The 16,755-nt window shown below is 52.5% G+C and overlaps 1 protein-coding gene across 2 annotated transcripts in view; it reads right to left on the bottom strand.

The window, feature by feature from the left end:
* The window catches only part of GFOD1 (glucose-fructose oxidoreductase domain containing 1), a 114,682-nt gene that overhangs the window by 44,499 nt on the left and 53,428 nt on the right, over nucleotides 1-16,755 (bottom strand). Inside the window, exon 2 of one of the 2 annotated variants that reach the window (XM_047103322.1) lies at nucleotides 860-1,009. The exons of the other annotated variant lie outside the window; for it this stretch is intronic. Coding sequence (XP_046959278.1) covers nucleotides 860-1,009 — 150 coding nt within the window. The remainder of the gene's footprint in view (nucleotides 1-859; nucleotides 1,010-16,755) is intronic. 2 annotated transcript variants of the gene reach the window in all.

A 16,755-nucleotide genomic window follows, 5' to 3' on the forward strand; every position in this document is an offset into this window, starting at 1 on the left:
AGAGAGAGACAGAGCATGAACGGGGGAGGGGCAGAGAGAGAGGGAGACACAGAATCGGAAGCAGGCTCCAGGCTCTGAGTCATCAGCCCAGAGCCTGACGTGGGGCTTGAACCCACGGACCGCGAGATCGTGACCCGAGCTGAAGTCGGACGTTTAACCGACTGAGCCACCCGGGTGACCCGAGAAGTTTCTTTTAAAGAGGTAATTAAGGTAAAGGAAGTCATTGGGGCCCTAACCCACTATGACTGGTGTCCTTGTAAGAGAAAGAGATTAGGACACAGACACACTCGGAGGGAAGACCCCGGGAGGGCACAGGGAGAACCTGGCCGTTTTCAAGCCAAGAAGGGAGAAGCCTCAGGAGAAACCAGCCCTGCCGACACCCTGACCTTGGACTTCCAGCCTCCAGAGCCGTGAGCGCACGAACTCTGCTGTTTAAGCACCACCCCCGGTCTGCGGTCTCTCGTGACGGCCGCCCACACAGACTGATACACGCCAAGGTTGTCCGTTATTCTCAGCAGAGCTGATGCCCACCCAGCATGCACCACTGTCGAAGCGGGGCCAGCGTCACATCCGGGTGGGGATATCGCCTCTAAAATATTTCAAGTGCTTTCAGCATCCGCCCCTCCACACACTCGTTGGTCTTGGATGGTGAGGGAATCAGCCTGGGCTGCAGAAATCAGCAAGAACATGCCTGCTTCCTGCCCGCCTCCCCCCGCCCCCCCCTTTCCTCCTGCCTTCCCTCCTGGGCTCGCACAGCTCGGTGCCACCAGCCCCCTCCTTCCTCTGAGGCATGTGCCTGGTGACAACGTGCTCTTCTGCAGGGGGGCTCCTCTGAGCAGAGCCGTTGCTGGGCCCTCACCTGAGAAGCCCCACGGGGACGCTGTCTGAGGACTAGGCCAGGGTTGCCACGACAACAAGCACGCTCGCTCTTCGCTGGGCCCCCCGTTCGGTCTTTCCAGCGGTGGCAGCGGCATCCAGGGTGCACACAAGAAGCCCAGAGAGATGTCACCTGTGAAAGGAGTTGTGTCAGAGCACCAGGTGGGCCTACGCCCTTGGCTCTGTCATGGAGGTAGCCTTTCCCGACATGTTCCCCTGCAATGTCTGCACCCAACACTAAGTGCCACTTTGATGTGACATTCTCTTTTTTTTTTATTTAGAATTTTTTTAACGTTTATTTATTTTTTTAAATTTTTTTTTTCAACGTTTATTTATTTTTGGGACAGAGAGAGACAGAGCATGAACGGGGGAGGGGCAGAGAGAGAGGGAGACACAGAATCGGAAACAGGCTCCAGGCTCTGAGCCATCAGCCCAGAGCCCGACGCGGGGCTCGAACTCACGGACCGCGAGATCGTGACCTGGCTGAAGTCGGACGCTCAACCGACTGCGCCACCCAGGCGCCCCTGCGTTTATTTATTTTTGAGAGAGAGAGAGAGAGAGAGAGAGAGAGAGAGAGCGTGAGCAGGGGGAGGGCAGAGAGCGAGGGCGACCCAGAATCCGAAGCGGGCTCCAGGCTCCGAGCCGTCAGCCCAGAGCCCGAAGCGGGGCTCGAACCCACGGACCATGAGATCGTGACCTGAGCCGAAGTCGGACGCTCAACCGACGGAGCCACCCAGGCGCCCCGTGACATTCTCTTTCTCGTAAGGTTGCTGGCTGCACAACTCGGTGGAATATATTTGCCCATGGTGCCCTGGCCCCCTTCATGCCCTCTTGGGTAGCAGGAGGAAGGAATGCAAGGGACCCATCAGTCTTAAAAATGCGCCCGGGGACAGCCGCCAGAGGGTTAGGTCACCCACTCACCACGGGCTGTTCAGCCTGGCACTGGCCTCCATTTTTGCCCCTGCCACCGAGGTATACGTGACAGGCAGTAAGTATGCATTCCTCATCCAAAGATAATCTACAACAGAAGTCGGATCCAAGAATAACCAATAAAACCCTTTCTAATGGAAGGTAACCGCCGTGGCATCCCTCCGGAAGGGCAGGGTACTACTCCCAGATGGCTATAATTTAGCTCCTTTCCTCTCCTCATCTAAGGTGAGCCAAGGGTGAGGCAAGCTGAAAAGAATGCCTGAGCATTCTTTGACCAAAATAGGAGGGGGAAAAAAAAAAACCCAAAACAAACTGAAGCACGTACTGTCCCTTCCCTCCGCGGCTGCACCAGCTACCTCTCCCCGGCTCGTCGGGCAGCCCGCGCTCCTTCTCAAACAAGCATGTGGGCTAATCGACCAACAGCAGCAAAGCAGAAACAACCCGGCAGATCAGACCCCACATGCTGCCTGTGGGGGGGTTTGCTTGCCCTGCCAAGCAAACCAGGTTCAACGTCAGAGCTCATTTGGTTCTGTCTTTCGAACAGATTCCTGAGAACAGCAGTCATCTCAGGAATTACACAGCACAAAACACCCAATATGGGGCGCCTGGGGGGCTCAGTCGGTTAAGCGTCCGACTTCGGCCCGGGTCACGATCTCAAGGTCCGTGAGTTCGAGCCCCGCGTCAGGCTCTGGGCTGATGGCTCGGAGCCTGGAGCCTGTTTCCGATTCTGTGTCTCCCTCTCTCTCTGCCCCTCCCCCGTTCATGCTCTGTCTCTCTCTGTCCCAAAAATAAACGTTGAAAAAAAAAAAAAAATTAAAAAAAAAAAAAAATAACAAAATAAACCACTCAATATAAAGAGGCCAATATAAAATGCATAAGAACGCCATGTCCCTGACAACTCTCCCAAAAGTCTGGTTCTAAGAGTCTATAGATGATGTTCTCCTCTCCTTTACAGATAAAGGCTTTAATAACAGCCCAATGCAAGCTTCCTCCGTCTCCAGAAGTCTGCTACGTACCAGGCAGGCTACTCTGTCCCCTAGTCAGGCTAAAGGGCATTAAACCACTTCCAAGTGCCCAATAACATGCCAAGTGCTGTGGGGAAATTGGAGAAAAACCAACCATGGGCCCCTTTCCTTAGCATCTTGCAATCTGGAGGGAAGAAAAGATGTGCATATTTGGAAATGACTCGAGATGGCAGTACGGTCCCGCTGGATGGAGTGCCAGATTGTGTGACGCAGATCTGTGAGTGCTAGAAGAATCCGGAGAGGGCCAGAGTCAGCCAGCCCCACTGCAAACCCAATCGACTGAACAAGACTGACTCAAGAGGCCAAGAGCTGAGCTGTTTGCCTTAAATAGAAAGCTCACGGTGATCACGGCTCACTCGGGCGGGGCACGCTGCCTAGCTTGGGGCTGAAGCAAGCAGGTCTGAGAGTCGCTCTATGTGGGTTCAGTTCCTGGCCCCCGCCCCCCACTCGCTGGATGTGTAGCCCTGGGTCCCTCACGTGACCTCTGGGTGCCTCCACGGCTCCATCTGTAAAATGGAGACCAACAAAGAGTGCTGACATCATTGGGCTGCCGTGGAAACGTTTCAGCACAGTGCATAGTAATACGCTTCATAAATGTTAGCTGTTATTATCATGGGCCTGAACGTCTAAAGGGGTTAACAGCAGGCATCAGGATAGTCAGTCGAAGTCAAAAGACACATCACGTAAGTAGAACATAATTTTAAACAAGGTTTTCTTGGGTGGGGGTCGGGGAGGCCCTAGATTCCCAGGAATATGGCGTCAGTCAAATATGGCGCCAGTCAGAAGAGGCTGGTACTCAAAGTAAAGGCTGTCGTAACCCCAGCTGATGCAGCGGCCAGAAACAGAACTGGCCTGCTGTTCCTGCTGCTGGTGATCAGCGGCCACAGCGCCCAAGCAGGGAGGAGAGGTCTGCGCTGAAGAGAAAGCGTGTCAGGGATGATGTCCCACAACACCCAGCGGCAGGGAAGGAGGAGGCTCTCTGCTGGAAGGACTCCCTCTTCCCCCTGCACTGCCTACCTTCAGATCCCTCCCCAGCACTGTTGGCCTCTTTGGTGAGCACGCTTGAAACATGCGTCGGCAGCTAGACCCGAACGACCAGCTCTTCTCAGGTCCTGGTTAAAGTTGGTCCCCTCCCCTCTTGAACAGACGGGTCTCCTCATGGGACAGTTCTAGAACACGCTGGACTACGAAACACACGGCCAGCCAGTTTGCCCTGCCCTTCCAACCCATCGAGCCCCTTCAACACTGACATTCCCTCCGAGAGGGGGGAGTTGTCCTTACGGAAACAGAAGCGGTATCTCTGAGTCACCCCACCTCTTCCACCCACCTAGCCTTGGCCACTCAAGCTCCGAGCACAAAACCTAGTTCTCAGGAGGCGGACGCCACTGGGCAGGCAGCTGCCAACCTCGATGCCTTCCCACCCCTCATCTTTCCTTAGGGCGAGGTACCTGTCCGCGTCCTGGATCTGATGGGGGCTTGGCCTAACCTCCACACAGCATCAGGTAACAGCCCAGAGCCTCTGTGGTTCTGGATTCAATAGCCAGACAAGCTGACCCACTGGATGGCTCACTTTCTCATCACACGGATATCTGCTCCGAGCTGTGGAAGTGGCTACTTGACACGAAGAACGCAAAGCACGCAGCTGAGGGCTCGGCACATGCTGGCCATTCGCCTACCTGATCGTTAGCATCATGATCCGTGTGGTTATCACGACCAGCATCCAGCTCTCTATTCATTCATTCAACAGACACGGACCGTGTTTCTCTAGCACCAACCACGCGCCAGGCACTCGTAAAAGACAGACGTGGTCCTCAGCCCTCATGGAATTTAGGGTCTACAGGCAGGGGCTGGGGCTGTTGGCCCTGGTAGGCCCTTGATTTTTATCCGAAGGGGAGTCTCAGAACAGTTTTAATCAGGAAACGGTAGCTCGTAGAGATGCATCACGCTTCTCGGGTTATCCACAATCAACATTTTGTATCTATCCTCTATCGAGCACTCACCATATGGCAGGCTCTGCACTAAGAATTCTACCTGCGTTATCCAGCCATGGCTACCCGCAATGGGAGCTGGGCTGACGGCGGTGGGGACAAAGACAAGTGGTCAGATTCAAGAAGGACATGCTGGTAGAATGAAGGGGGCCCAGGGAAGAAACCAGCACAGACCCTGCCCCTGGCTTCTCAAACCTCCCCATTACCCTCGTCATCATCCCAGGTCACGATTGTCATCCACGCCAGGAACCAGATTAAATCAACTTGTCAACGTCCTTATAAAGCACCTACCACACACACTGCGCTTTGAAAGACAACGAGTTCCCTAACAAGCCCGTGCTAGGTTTCTCCGTGCCCTAGAGTATTCCAGTAATCCGTGCTTGGGTGCTCCGCCTTTAGAAATGGGTTCCAAAAGAACCCGACAACTGCCGAACGGTCCCACTGATTTAAGTCAGCTCCTAGAGCAAAAGCGGAGAATTAGACCACAGACTACTAAGTACCAGTACTGTTTACTGACCCAGCAGTGCTGCTACGAGAGACGGGCATCACTTAGCACGGAGGGCTTTTTATTGGATCATGCAGCCTGTCACGCACAAAGACCCACAACAATGTCAGGCTCAAAGCAGCAACCAAGCCCTGAGCCTGGGGACAGCATCTCGTAAACACGGCAGGGAAAGCGTTGCTAGAATATGGGTTCTTTCAGCCACAGCATGAGTTTCGCCATCACTTGCCACATCATCACTGAAACAATAACGCAGGCCTGCACTGGGACCTGCTGGGAAACCAGTAAGTCGAAAGAGCTGAAACCACCCCTCCCTCCGTGTAGAGCACACTCTCGTGCCAGTAAGAACATTCCAGAAACATGTCAGTACATTCCAGAACATGTCAGTGAGAACATTCCAGAAAACATGGGCCGCTTTCATCAATGTAAGGATGAATTGACTGCACAGCAGGTGTCAGGCACATTGAGAAGATGGAAACAAGGTAAGAGGGAAAAGGGGCTTTCTAAAGGTGAAGGCCTTGGGGCTCCCATCCTCTTCTGCCTGGAAGAACGTGGGTAGCTCGTGGGCAAGAAGAAAGGTATTCAGCCCCAGACCTGGCTTAGGCCTGTCGTTTTTGGAAGCCAGCCACGCAAAAATCCAAGCAAGACACACAGCCTGGGTGACGCGTGGCTGATGAGACAAGGTCCTTTTGCTACATATGAAGCTGTTAGGGATGAATCTCCCGGCATGGAAGAAGTTTTATTTTCTCATCCCACCCTTCAAGCCATGAAGCTTCTGATACCTTGAAAATAATGAATATGGATGTCCTAAAGGGGGGCACAGAGAAGCCTGCCCTGAATTCAGACCTGGGCCACCACTTGTAGGAATCTCTCTCCTGGAAGCCCAGAAGAGTGGCTTGATCGGTCACCTCTGCTGTATTTCTTCTTATATTCTTACTTAGAGGTGTAAGATGTTAAAGCAGAAAGGCATCTTGGAAGTCAAGCTCAGACTCCAGTTAAAGCTTAAGAAGTAGTCCCACCATCTGACACCGGTTGAATGAAAACCAAGTTCTTCTGAGCACTGGTCAAGCAAGAGTCTTCCTGTTATCCTGGGAAATGTTTCTCAGTCCCTTTTGCTGATATCATCGATGATACAAAGCCCCAGAAGGAAGTCAAACAGGCAGAGAAGCCAACAGACGTTTCAAATGCATCCTTAGCAACAGCAGTCAAATTATGGGAAAAGCCCAAGCGTCCATCGACTGACGAATGGACAAAGAAGATGTGGAATATTACTCGGCGATGAAAAAGAACGAAATCTTGCCATTTGCAACAACGTGGACGGAACCAGAGGGTATTATGCTAAGCCAAAGAAGGCAGTCAGAGAAAGACAAATACCGTATGATTTCGCTCATGTGTGGAATTTAAGAAACACAACAGAGGAACATCGGGGAAGGGGAGCAAAAATAAGATAAAAACAGAGGGAGTCAAACCCTAAGAGACTGTTAAATACAGAGAACAAACTGAGGGTTGCTGGCGGGGTGTTGGTGGGGGGGTGGGCTGAATGGGTGATGGGCACTAAGGAGGGCACTTGTTGGGATGAGCACCGGCTATCACATGGAAGTGATGAATCACTGAGTTCTACTCCTGAAATCATCACACTGTATGTTAACTGACTTGGATTTACATTTTCAAGAGTCGAAACAAAACAAAAAACAAAACAAAAAATGCCTCCTGACGAAGTGTCTGTTCCCTGTTTCCTGGTCAGCCCGTGTCGTTGGGGAGCTGCAGCAGGTGGTTCCTGATTTTGTTTTTTTCCCCTTAATTTCCCATCCAGCAGAAGCCTTGGCATGGGGGGGAAAGGGAGCAGATGGCTTTTGCTCGAGGCCAGGCTGCCATGTTGGACCTCTCCTGCATTTCCTGTTGAAGAAAGAACGCAGAAAGAAAGACTCGTGCCAGTTGAAGGGGTGAGTGTCTTTCCAAAGTAGATGGCTGTGATTGGAACCTGGAGATCAAGATTCCAAAAAAGGAAACAGGCTATTTTAAAAGCTCTTACTTTGCCCTGTGGGAGGGAAGGATGCCAGAGAGCTGCCCGGGACTCTACTGGCCAGAGCTCTACTCCCAAGGGACAGAGTGATGGCAAACGACACCTGGCCTCCCTACAGCGTAGGATACCAAACGGGCCACTCCTGGATGTCCACGTTTTAAAACGGGACCTCAGGGGCGCCTGGGTGGCTCAGTCGGTTGAGCGTCTGACGGTTGATTTTGGTTTGGGTCATGCTCTCACGGTTCATGAGATTGAACCGTTTGGGGCTCCGCGTTGTCAGCGCAGAGCCTGCTTGGGATTCTCCCTCTCCCTCTCTCTCTGTCCCTCCCCCAGTTCTCTCTCTCTCTCTCTCTCTCAAAATTAATAAACAAACATAAAAGAAAAAACAAAAGTGAGACATCAGATCACACTGCCCTCCTGCCAGCCACCCTCCGATGGCTTGGTGGCACCCTGAACAGAGAAGCCCCAAATCCTTACCATGGCTTACTGAGCAGTCCTTGATCTGCCCCTCCTCCCACACAACCCCACACCACGGCCCCTCGGCCCTCTCCCCGTCACTCGTTCCCTCCCAGCCCACCGGCCTCCTCTTTGTCGGGAACACGCCAACACATCCCCGTTTTGTGCTTGCTGTGGTTTCCACCTCCAACGTGCACCCTGGGAATGTCCCCAGACATTCTCACATCTCGCTCCCTCGCTTCCTTCCCTTCTCTGCTCAGCTGGCAAATCTTCAGAGAGCCCTTCTCTCGTGACCCCAGGAGGCCAGCATCCCCCCCCCTCGCCCCCATCACTCTTGGTCCTCCCCCTGCTCTGCTTTCTGCAGGGCCACCATCATCCCCTTAGGGGACACCATCCCCCACGGGAAGGTGTGTGACCTCCGTGCGGGCAGCGCTTGGTCTGCTTGCTACCCTGTCCCCAGTGACAACGGCTGGGACACAGAAGGCATCCAAAACATACCTGCTGGCTTGCGCGGAACCGAGCCCATGCCTTTCCACCTGGTCTGGAGGAAGAAAACTTGATTTTCACGGGAAAACCCAAGGCCGGCGGGCCCCCCTGACTTCTCTGTATACACAGGCTTGTTTCCAAATATATGTTCTCCCATTTGTCCGCATCGGCGCCGTTTTTAAAAGGCGACACCCCACCCAAGCCTTCGGACATGCCACACGGAGCCAGGCAGAGAGACCCGGTGGGGAGGGCTCAGCAGTGGAATCCCCAGGGAGCGGCTCTCCTCCCGCTCAGAGCCCACGCGTGGCCCTGACCCTCAGGAGAAGACCCCCTCCCATCTCCTTCCGAGAGACAGCTAAACTCGAGAGTGGAATGCTAAGGAGGTTAACAGTGGAAGAGAAGCAGGAGCAAAGATAAAAGCTGCCATACACCAGGACGGCCTCCAGAACCCTCCTGAAAACGTCCCGCCTCCGTGGGAATAAAGGCAGAGTTTTTCCTTTCCAACTTCGCGTCGGATGGACACCCAGGAGAAGACCCGACGTCCTTTCTTCTGTCTCTAGAGTAAACTAGATAGTCCTTTTCGCTCTCTGCACTTCTGGTTAGGCAGCTGCTGATGCCTCTACTTTGACAAAGGACTGACTTTCCAGAGTCTTTAGGAAGAAGTAGGCACAGGCACGTTCCTCCTTTGTGTGGGAGTAGAAGCTGGCTCCAAAGCAAACCTGCACGAAGCATGTTCCAAGCGTGTTTTTTTAAAATTCCATGCCCAGTAACTGTGCTCTGAGAAATCCACTCCACACGGGATGTCATAAATCAGGCAAAAAGTTATATGCTAAGATCGTCATCTAAGCACATTTATACTAGAAAAAAGAGCTGGCAACAACCTAAACGTCTGAACGCAAGAATTATTTTGTGTGTAAAATTCTTTAAAAAAAAATTTTTTTTGAACATTTATTTATTTTTGGGAGACAGAGACAGAGGACGTGTGTGGGGGGAGGCGCAGAGAGAGGGAGACACAGAATCCGAAGCAGGCTCCAGGCTCTGAGCTGTCAGCACAGAGCCCCACGCAGGGCTCGAACTCACAAACCGTGAGATCGTGACCTGAGCCGAAGTCGGCTCAGATGCTCAACCGACTGAGCCACCCGGGCGCCCCTTGCGTGTAAAATTCTTAGCCTGGGACACAGTGAGTATTCAATAAGGGGTAGATATAAAACCTGTGTTGTGAATAATTACAGAAAATGTGGTATACTAGATGATGAATAATTTCTTAAGCTTCCCCTCCCCCCCTCCAGTGGTGTGGCCACATGCATATCAAAATCTGAGCGAAAGAAATACTTGAAGAATTACCTTGCAGTGGGAGACTGGATATCTGCCGGTATTGTCAGAAAAAGCCCCATCAAATCTTTTTCCACCAGCCGGAGCCCCCTGTATTTGACCAGTGCACAAAAGGCACATGCCGCCCCCGACACCTGTTTTCTCTCCCCTGACTGCGGCTTTATTCACCTTTACTAGCCTTTCCTCTGAGAGGCAGCGGAGAAAAACCTCATTCTGTAATTCAGTCAGCATCTTTAGCGTCTCTCACTTTTTGGGACTTGGCTAGGATGAACGTCACAGGGGCTGGACGCCCCTCCTGTCTGAGGCGGGTCCCTGGAAGAGTGCAGAAGGGTTTGCTGGGCAAGCCGAGCCTCCCTCTAGGGCTGTCAATCAAACAGACCCAGCAACTGGGAAGCAGCCAGGGGCGAAATCCGAACTTACTAGCTGCAGCTCCTTTGAGGAGAAACGCATCCAAGGGATCCCAGGGAACGGTTGGGGCCCCTCCCCTTTTGCACTTCTGTACGTACATCCAGGTGCAAACACATTTGCACACGCAGACCTACTCACACAGACACACACGTGAAGACACGACGCACGGATAACGCATGCACACGCAAATACACAATACACAGGATCGCCCTCCCTTTTCCGCGAATGATGCCCTTCTCCCGGGAACGCTGCAATCCAACCCTTGCGTTCTAGTGACAACAAAAAGGGCCAGAAGATTCAGGGTGTATGACGCCGTGAAAACCCCAAGTGCTACCATAGCTGTGCTTTTCCGGTACGGCCAGAAGGGACTGGAGAGACAGGCCACCCTGCAGAGAAGGGCACTGGGGTTCCTCAAGGGATGCTGGGTGCCCCCAAGATGCTACAGCACAGACTCTCTATTCCTTCCCCAGTAAATCCCTCCCTCCACCCCCCCCCCCCCACTAACCACGGTTAGTCTCACTAACACCTCCCCAGGACAGGTGCAGACGCTCCCAAAGAGCAGAGCGGAGATGCTTAGCGCATGTCCACACTTGGACCCTTGGCAAGTGAGTCACTGTTTCAGGCAGATGAGAAGAAGAGAGAAAGAAAAAGGAAACCCACGTTCCTTTCGATTGAGATAATTTCTATTTTAGAAAGCCAGCTAGCAGAGTAGACTGTGAATACGAATGACTAGCGATTTCACCCCAGGAAGTATTTTAAATCCACCTTGCTTTTCTTTTCTTTACTTTTCTTTTCTTTTCTAAGTTGTATTTATTTAAGTAATCTCTGCACCGCACATGGGGCTCGAACGCACAACCCTGAGATCAAGCATCACGTGCCCTGACTGAGCCGGCCAGGCGCACCCCTACCCCCCCACCACCTTGCCTTAATTGGTGGTTTCTTCAACATCCGATGCTGCTTGAAATGCAGATTCTTCCAGGAGGGAAAGCATGTGTGGGAATGAACGTGGCACCCACAAAGTGCTGCACCCCTTACAGCTGGTTTACTCAAAACTTTCTTGCCACCCAAGTAGGTGACAGTCTGCTTCACTTACAAAAGAAAACAACGGGCAGAAACCCCAGACAGCATTACGTTTGAGGACACATCCAAAGTGCCCAGCGAAATGCCTGGCAGGCAAAAAGCAACATAAGCACCAGACCCCCTCGCTCCAGCATTCGAGTGAGACAGACTCCTAATGACAGCTGAAATTCATACGCAGTAATGCTGACAAGGACACTCCTGAGAAAACAGGACCGGTCCACTTATTGAGCACCTGCTGTGTGCAAAGCACTGGGCTAGCTGCCCTCCAGAAGGGTCACGTGTCGCCCTGAGAGTACAGCTAAGCCCACTCTCCCATACAGGGGAGGATGCTGAGGGCGCTCAGGCTGCGAGGCCAAGGTCATTCCGTAAGTAGCTCAGTACACGACACCCTACCTCCCTAGCTCAGCTTCTTTACGTGCAAAGAAAACTCCTGACCTGCAGATGTGATACTTCTGTTCCCTGGGATGCCGACTGAATACGCTGCTCTCATTGTGCAGGCACCAGGGAGCGGGCAGCCGCAAGGGCCCGGGGGCAAGCAGAGGGAACGACACCCCTGGGGACCGAGAAGCACAGGTCAGGGTGGATGGGTGAGGCAGGGACTCCCTCCAGCAAGGGACGACCCGGTACCCCCGCAAGCAGGATGGGACTGGGAGCCGAGCAGCAGAGGACAGAGAGCCGTTGCCAAATGACACAGGCTCTTTGCAGGGCTCTCCTGCTTCGGGAATGAATGGCTGGGAGAGTCCACTGGGGAGAGAACACAGCCCTGGTGCCAGAGAACACAGCTTGGGGTTCGAGTCTCGGCTCCTCTCATTTCCTGTGCCTTGGGGCAGGTTATTTAACGTCTCTGGGCCTCAGTTTTCTCCTCCATGAAGCAGGAATAGGACGGCATTTCCTCTGTGGTTGTTGTGATGAGCAAGACTACGGAAAAGCATTTTCAGAAAACACAGGAAGCTGGAAACGGCCCCGGTGTGGTTCTGTGGGAACCCGCAGAATGAACTAGAGGTAGGAGAGGCCCCCAGCATGCTGAGTTTTTCCAGTCTGACTCAGTCGTCTGGAAATTACATTCTCAAGGTCATGCAGAGTCTGCCCAGAACCCAGGGCCACGTGTCTTCGCACACAAATCAAGCCCCTGCAAGCGAGAATGTGTGTGCAGGACGGCTGGCCTTTCGGAAAAGTCCAGAAACTGTGCAAGAATCCAAATGGACAAAAGGAGAGACTCGAGGGAGGTAGCAGAGGCGAGCAAACTGTGAAGAGTTCAAAACACGATTTTTTTTTTTTTTGCAAGGACCGCTTACAGAAAACTTCCCTGATGCTTTTGGGACACTCGGTTCACTGAAGTCTGACGCACCCACGTTTCACAAATGCCCGACTGCAGTTGGTAAGGAAGGAAAGTCTGTGCTAGCATCTGTTATGCCGGGAGCTCCCTCAGTCTGTGCACATCTGAGAGGCCCGGGGGGGGGGGGGGGTGTGGGGTGGGCCTGCTGGGCACCTCTTCAACGTTAGCGTGCCCCAGGACACCAGACTGGGCCTCCTGACCCTGAGGCCACCAAGCACGGGATGGGACTACCAAACTTTGAGGCCAATCTTGCCAAGAGAGAAAACCGACCAGTCCCTGATGGCAGGCTGCTGACTCCTCCCTTTTCCAGCAGCTCGGAGCCGGGCAGAGCACAGAGTCCCGACGGCACGCCCAGCGACAGCAACACAGTCAACATTCAAAGACACGCAGGCCTGGGGTGTCCGAGCATCTCGGGGCTGGGAAAGTCCAGGTGGGAACCAGTGACTTTTTCCTCCCAAACATCTCTGAATTCCACATTCCCTTTCCTTCGTGGCATTAGAAAATAAAAGGGGGTTGGGGAGGACGCCGGGGAGGCTCAGTCAGTTGAGCCTGCGACTCGTGATTTAGGCTCAGGCCATGATCTCACGGTTCGTGAGTTCGAGCTCCGTGTGGGGCTCTGCGCTGATGTGTGGAGCCTGCCTGGGTCTCTCTCTCTCTCTGCCCCTCCCCTGCTCGCATGGGTGCTCTCTCTCTCTCTCTCTCTCTCTCTCTCTCTCTCTCAAAATAAATAAACTTAAAACGAAGAAAACAAAAGGAAAACCAGCCCACGTGCAGTGTGTGGAGAAGGCTGGGTCCCAACCACATGAACTTCCCTTGCACTGGTCCCAGTGCCTCTTCTGACTAAACGTGAGCCTGGCTGGGTCCAGGGTGCCACCAGTCACTGAGCCCCATGAAAACGGGGTGCTGGAGAGGAAGTGAGGAGGGCATGCACAGGGAGGCTGGGGGAAGTGCCACCCAAAGCCCCGCGGCAGCCTGTGAAGACACACACTTGACGTTTCCATTTTCCGGTCCCCTTCTCAGCTCGGGCACCCAGGGTGACTGCGTCGGCTGCTCGTTTCCACCGCCTTGGACACCCGGCACGTGAAAGACGGCCTCAAGTTTAAGAAGAGAAAAGGTTCAAGGGTTCACATCGTGAGGCTGAGGTGTCTCAGCAATGTCTCCAACGGAAGCACAGGGAAGTTTCTCTGAGGGAGTCCGCCAGCCCGTGCCCTGTTGGGGCGGGGGAAGGGATCACCTACGCCCCCGCACCGCCCTTCCATGCTTCCGGCCTGTGACCTTCCGTCAGGGGCAGAGAACTTTCTGATCATTCAGCCACCCTGATCAACTTCCTGCCTTGCCTTCTGGTCTGCTGAAAAAGTACCGTGTTGGGGCGCCTGCGTGGCTCAGTGAGTCTGACTTTGGCTCAGGTCATGATCACACGGTTCGTGAGTTCGAGCCCCGCGTCGGGTTCTGTGCTGACAGCTCAGAGCCTGGAGCCTGCTTCGGATTCTGTGTCCCCCCCCCCCCCCGCCTCTGTTCCTCCCCCGCCCATGCTCTGTCTCTCTCTCCTTCAAAAATAAATAAACGTTAAAAAAAAAAAAAAAGAACAGAACAGAAAATAGAGTGTAATGCATGGAATAAAGGAAGTATTACCCTGCAAAACTTGTTTTATATGTTTGTATATTTATATATTTTATAACATATGTAATATGAATATCGTATATATTATGTGTTATTTATACGTATGTAACATATGTTATTGTACAAATATGCTGGTACGGAAATATTGGTTTGGCAAACTGTATTTTTCGAATGTGATCACGTTACTTCTAGTCTCACATATTCTAGAACCTTGCCACTTCCGGATGAAGAATTAGAATCTATGGCTCTCCTCTTGAATTTAGGTGGGTCTTTGTAACTGGCACAATGGGAAGAAAGAAAAAAAAAAAAAAGCAGAAGTGACACAATGTGACTTTGAAGGGTCAGTAATAATAAAAGGTGATGCAGCTTCCAGAAGACTCCCGCTTTCTCTCAGGATGCTCTCTTACAGAATCCAGCCACCATGCTACGAGGAAGGCCAAGCCCCACGCAGGTAGTTTCTGCCAACCGTCCAGGCTGAGGTCCCAGAGAAGAGCCAGTGTCAACAACCAGACAAATGAGTGAGTGAGCCTTCAAGTGATTCTAGCCTCTTGCCCTCTTTAGAGCTACCCAGGCGATGGAGCGTGGAGCAGAGAGGAGCTGTCCCTACCAAACCTGCCCAAATTACAGACCTAAGACCTAAATATATGGCTGGTATTGTTCCAAGCCACTAAGATTTGGGATAGCTCATTACGCAGCAACAGAGAAGCAGAATCAGTCAGTGGGTTGCAATATAAAACAGACGTTATCTCTCACTATGGATCATGTTAAAAAAGTTTGGGAAACATTAGGGGCGCCTGGGTGGCTCAGTCAGTTAAGTGTCCGACTTCAGCTCAGGTCATGATCTTGCGGTTCATGAGTTTGAGCCCCACATCGGGTTCTGTACTGACAGCTGAGAGCCTGGAGCTTGCTTCAGATTCTGTGTCTCCCTCTCTCTCTGCTCTCTCTCTCAAAGATAAATAAACATTAAAAAATTAGGAGGGGGAAGTGGGTGATGGGCATTGAGGAGGGCACCTGTTGGGATGAGAACAGGGTGTTGTATAGAAACCAATTTGACAATAAATTTCATATTAAAAAAATAATTAAAAAAATAAAAACGGGAAAAAATTTTTTAAAAAAGTTTGGGAAACATTGAACTAGACCATCGGTACAAGGGAAACTTACATGTATTCACACATTTTTCTATTCATTTATTCACTTATTTAATCTATAAACATTTAGTGCGCCTAGTACTATGCTGGGCATATTAATATACTATTTATCCCATTTTCCCAGCATCCCTGAAGGAGCCAACCTCAAAACCCAAAGCTTGGCAGAAACCATTGATGTTTGCAGCCTGTGCTCCCAATGGCACATTTCACAGAAAAAGCCACTGTCTCCACTCTCGACATTCACAAACATCGATACGAAGGTCATGTCTCCCCACTGACATCCTCGCTCTCCTCTGTTGGGGGCCTTCTCCCTCATCACTGACTCAGCCCCAGCCTGTCCCTCTGCACACCAGGTAGCTTCAGAACCCACCCTGAGCAGCCCGATGTCAACACAAGAAGCTACAGGTGCAAAGGTACAGATCAGTCAGGGAACAAAAGACAGCCACGGCCCCAACTGGCGACCAGATTTCGTCTTGGCCAGATGACTTTCCAGAGTGATAAGACTCTTAGGAAGCCAAGAGAAGGGGGAGCTCCTATTTCTACGTCTACTCCGATACTTCTTTCAAAGTGAAACTTGAGGGAAGTTTCCCCATCTGGTCCCTTCACCTCTGTCTCGGCCCGCTCAGGCTGCCGTAGGGCTTCAGGCTGTGGGGCTTCAACAGCAGACATTTCTGCTCACAGTTCCGGAGGCTGGGAGTCTGAGATCAGCATGATCGGTTCCCGGCGGGAGCCTCTTCCTGGTGTGGAGACGGCCACCTTCTCCTATACCCTCAAACGGGGGAGAGAGATCATCCCTCTGGTGACTCTTCTTAGAAGGGCACTAATCCCATCATGGCGGCCCCACCATCCTCATGACCTCATCGAAACCTACTTATTTCCCCGAGGCCCCGCCTCCAAAGACCATCACAATGGGGGTCAGGGCTTCCAGGTAAGAATCTGGGAGTGGGGGCGGATACAACACTCAGTCCACGGCACCTTCCTCTCCTCGGGACACATGGTTCCTCTTCCAGCTCCACGCCTGCCAACGGCCTGTGCACGATCACAGCCAGCCGCTGGGGCTGTTCTGGGAGCGGGCAGCACAGAGGATTGTGCAGCCTCTATCCCCTGCCTATCTTCCCATCTCAAGCCCTGACAGAGGAGCCCACTGAGGCTGGGTCCTGAGAGAAGGCAGAAGACGTCAATGAACAAAGCAGCAGAGGGCCCCCGACCCACTTCCTCTGAGGATCCCTGGTCATAAAACACTTCCTGTCAACGGTCACCGGTCATGTGTGCAAGTTAATTAGAAATATGACCATTTACTCACCTAGCCCTGGTCTGTTCATCAGCATGTGACTAGGCCACGGTCTGCTTACAACAGGGTTTCTCAACAGCAGCACGAGGGACATTTTGCACGGGCTCATTCTTTGTTGGGGGTGGGGGGTGACTGCCCTGCCCTGTGGGATATTCACAGCGGCATCCCTGGCTTCTACTCACTAGATGCTGATAGAACCTCCTTAGCTGGGACAACCAAATTTACCTGCAGACGTGGCCAGATGTTCCCTGGGG

Source organism: Lynx rufus, unplaced genomic scaffold, assembly GCF_022079265.1.
Source record: "Lynx rufus isolate CCGP_SWC_20201006 ecotype Redwood Valley unplaced genomic scaffold, mLynRuf1.p SCAF_6, whole genome shotgun sequence".
NCBI classification, from domain to species: Eukaryota; Metazoa; Chordata; class Mammalia; order Carnivora; family Felidae; genus Lynx; species Lynx rufus.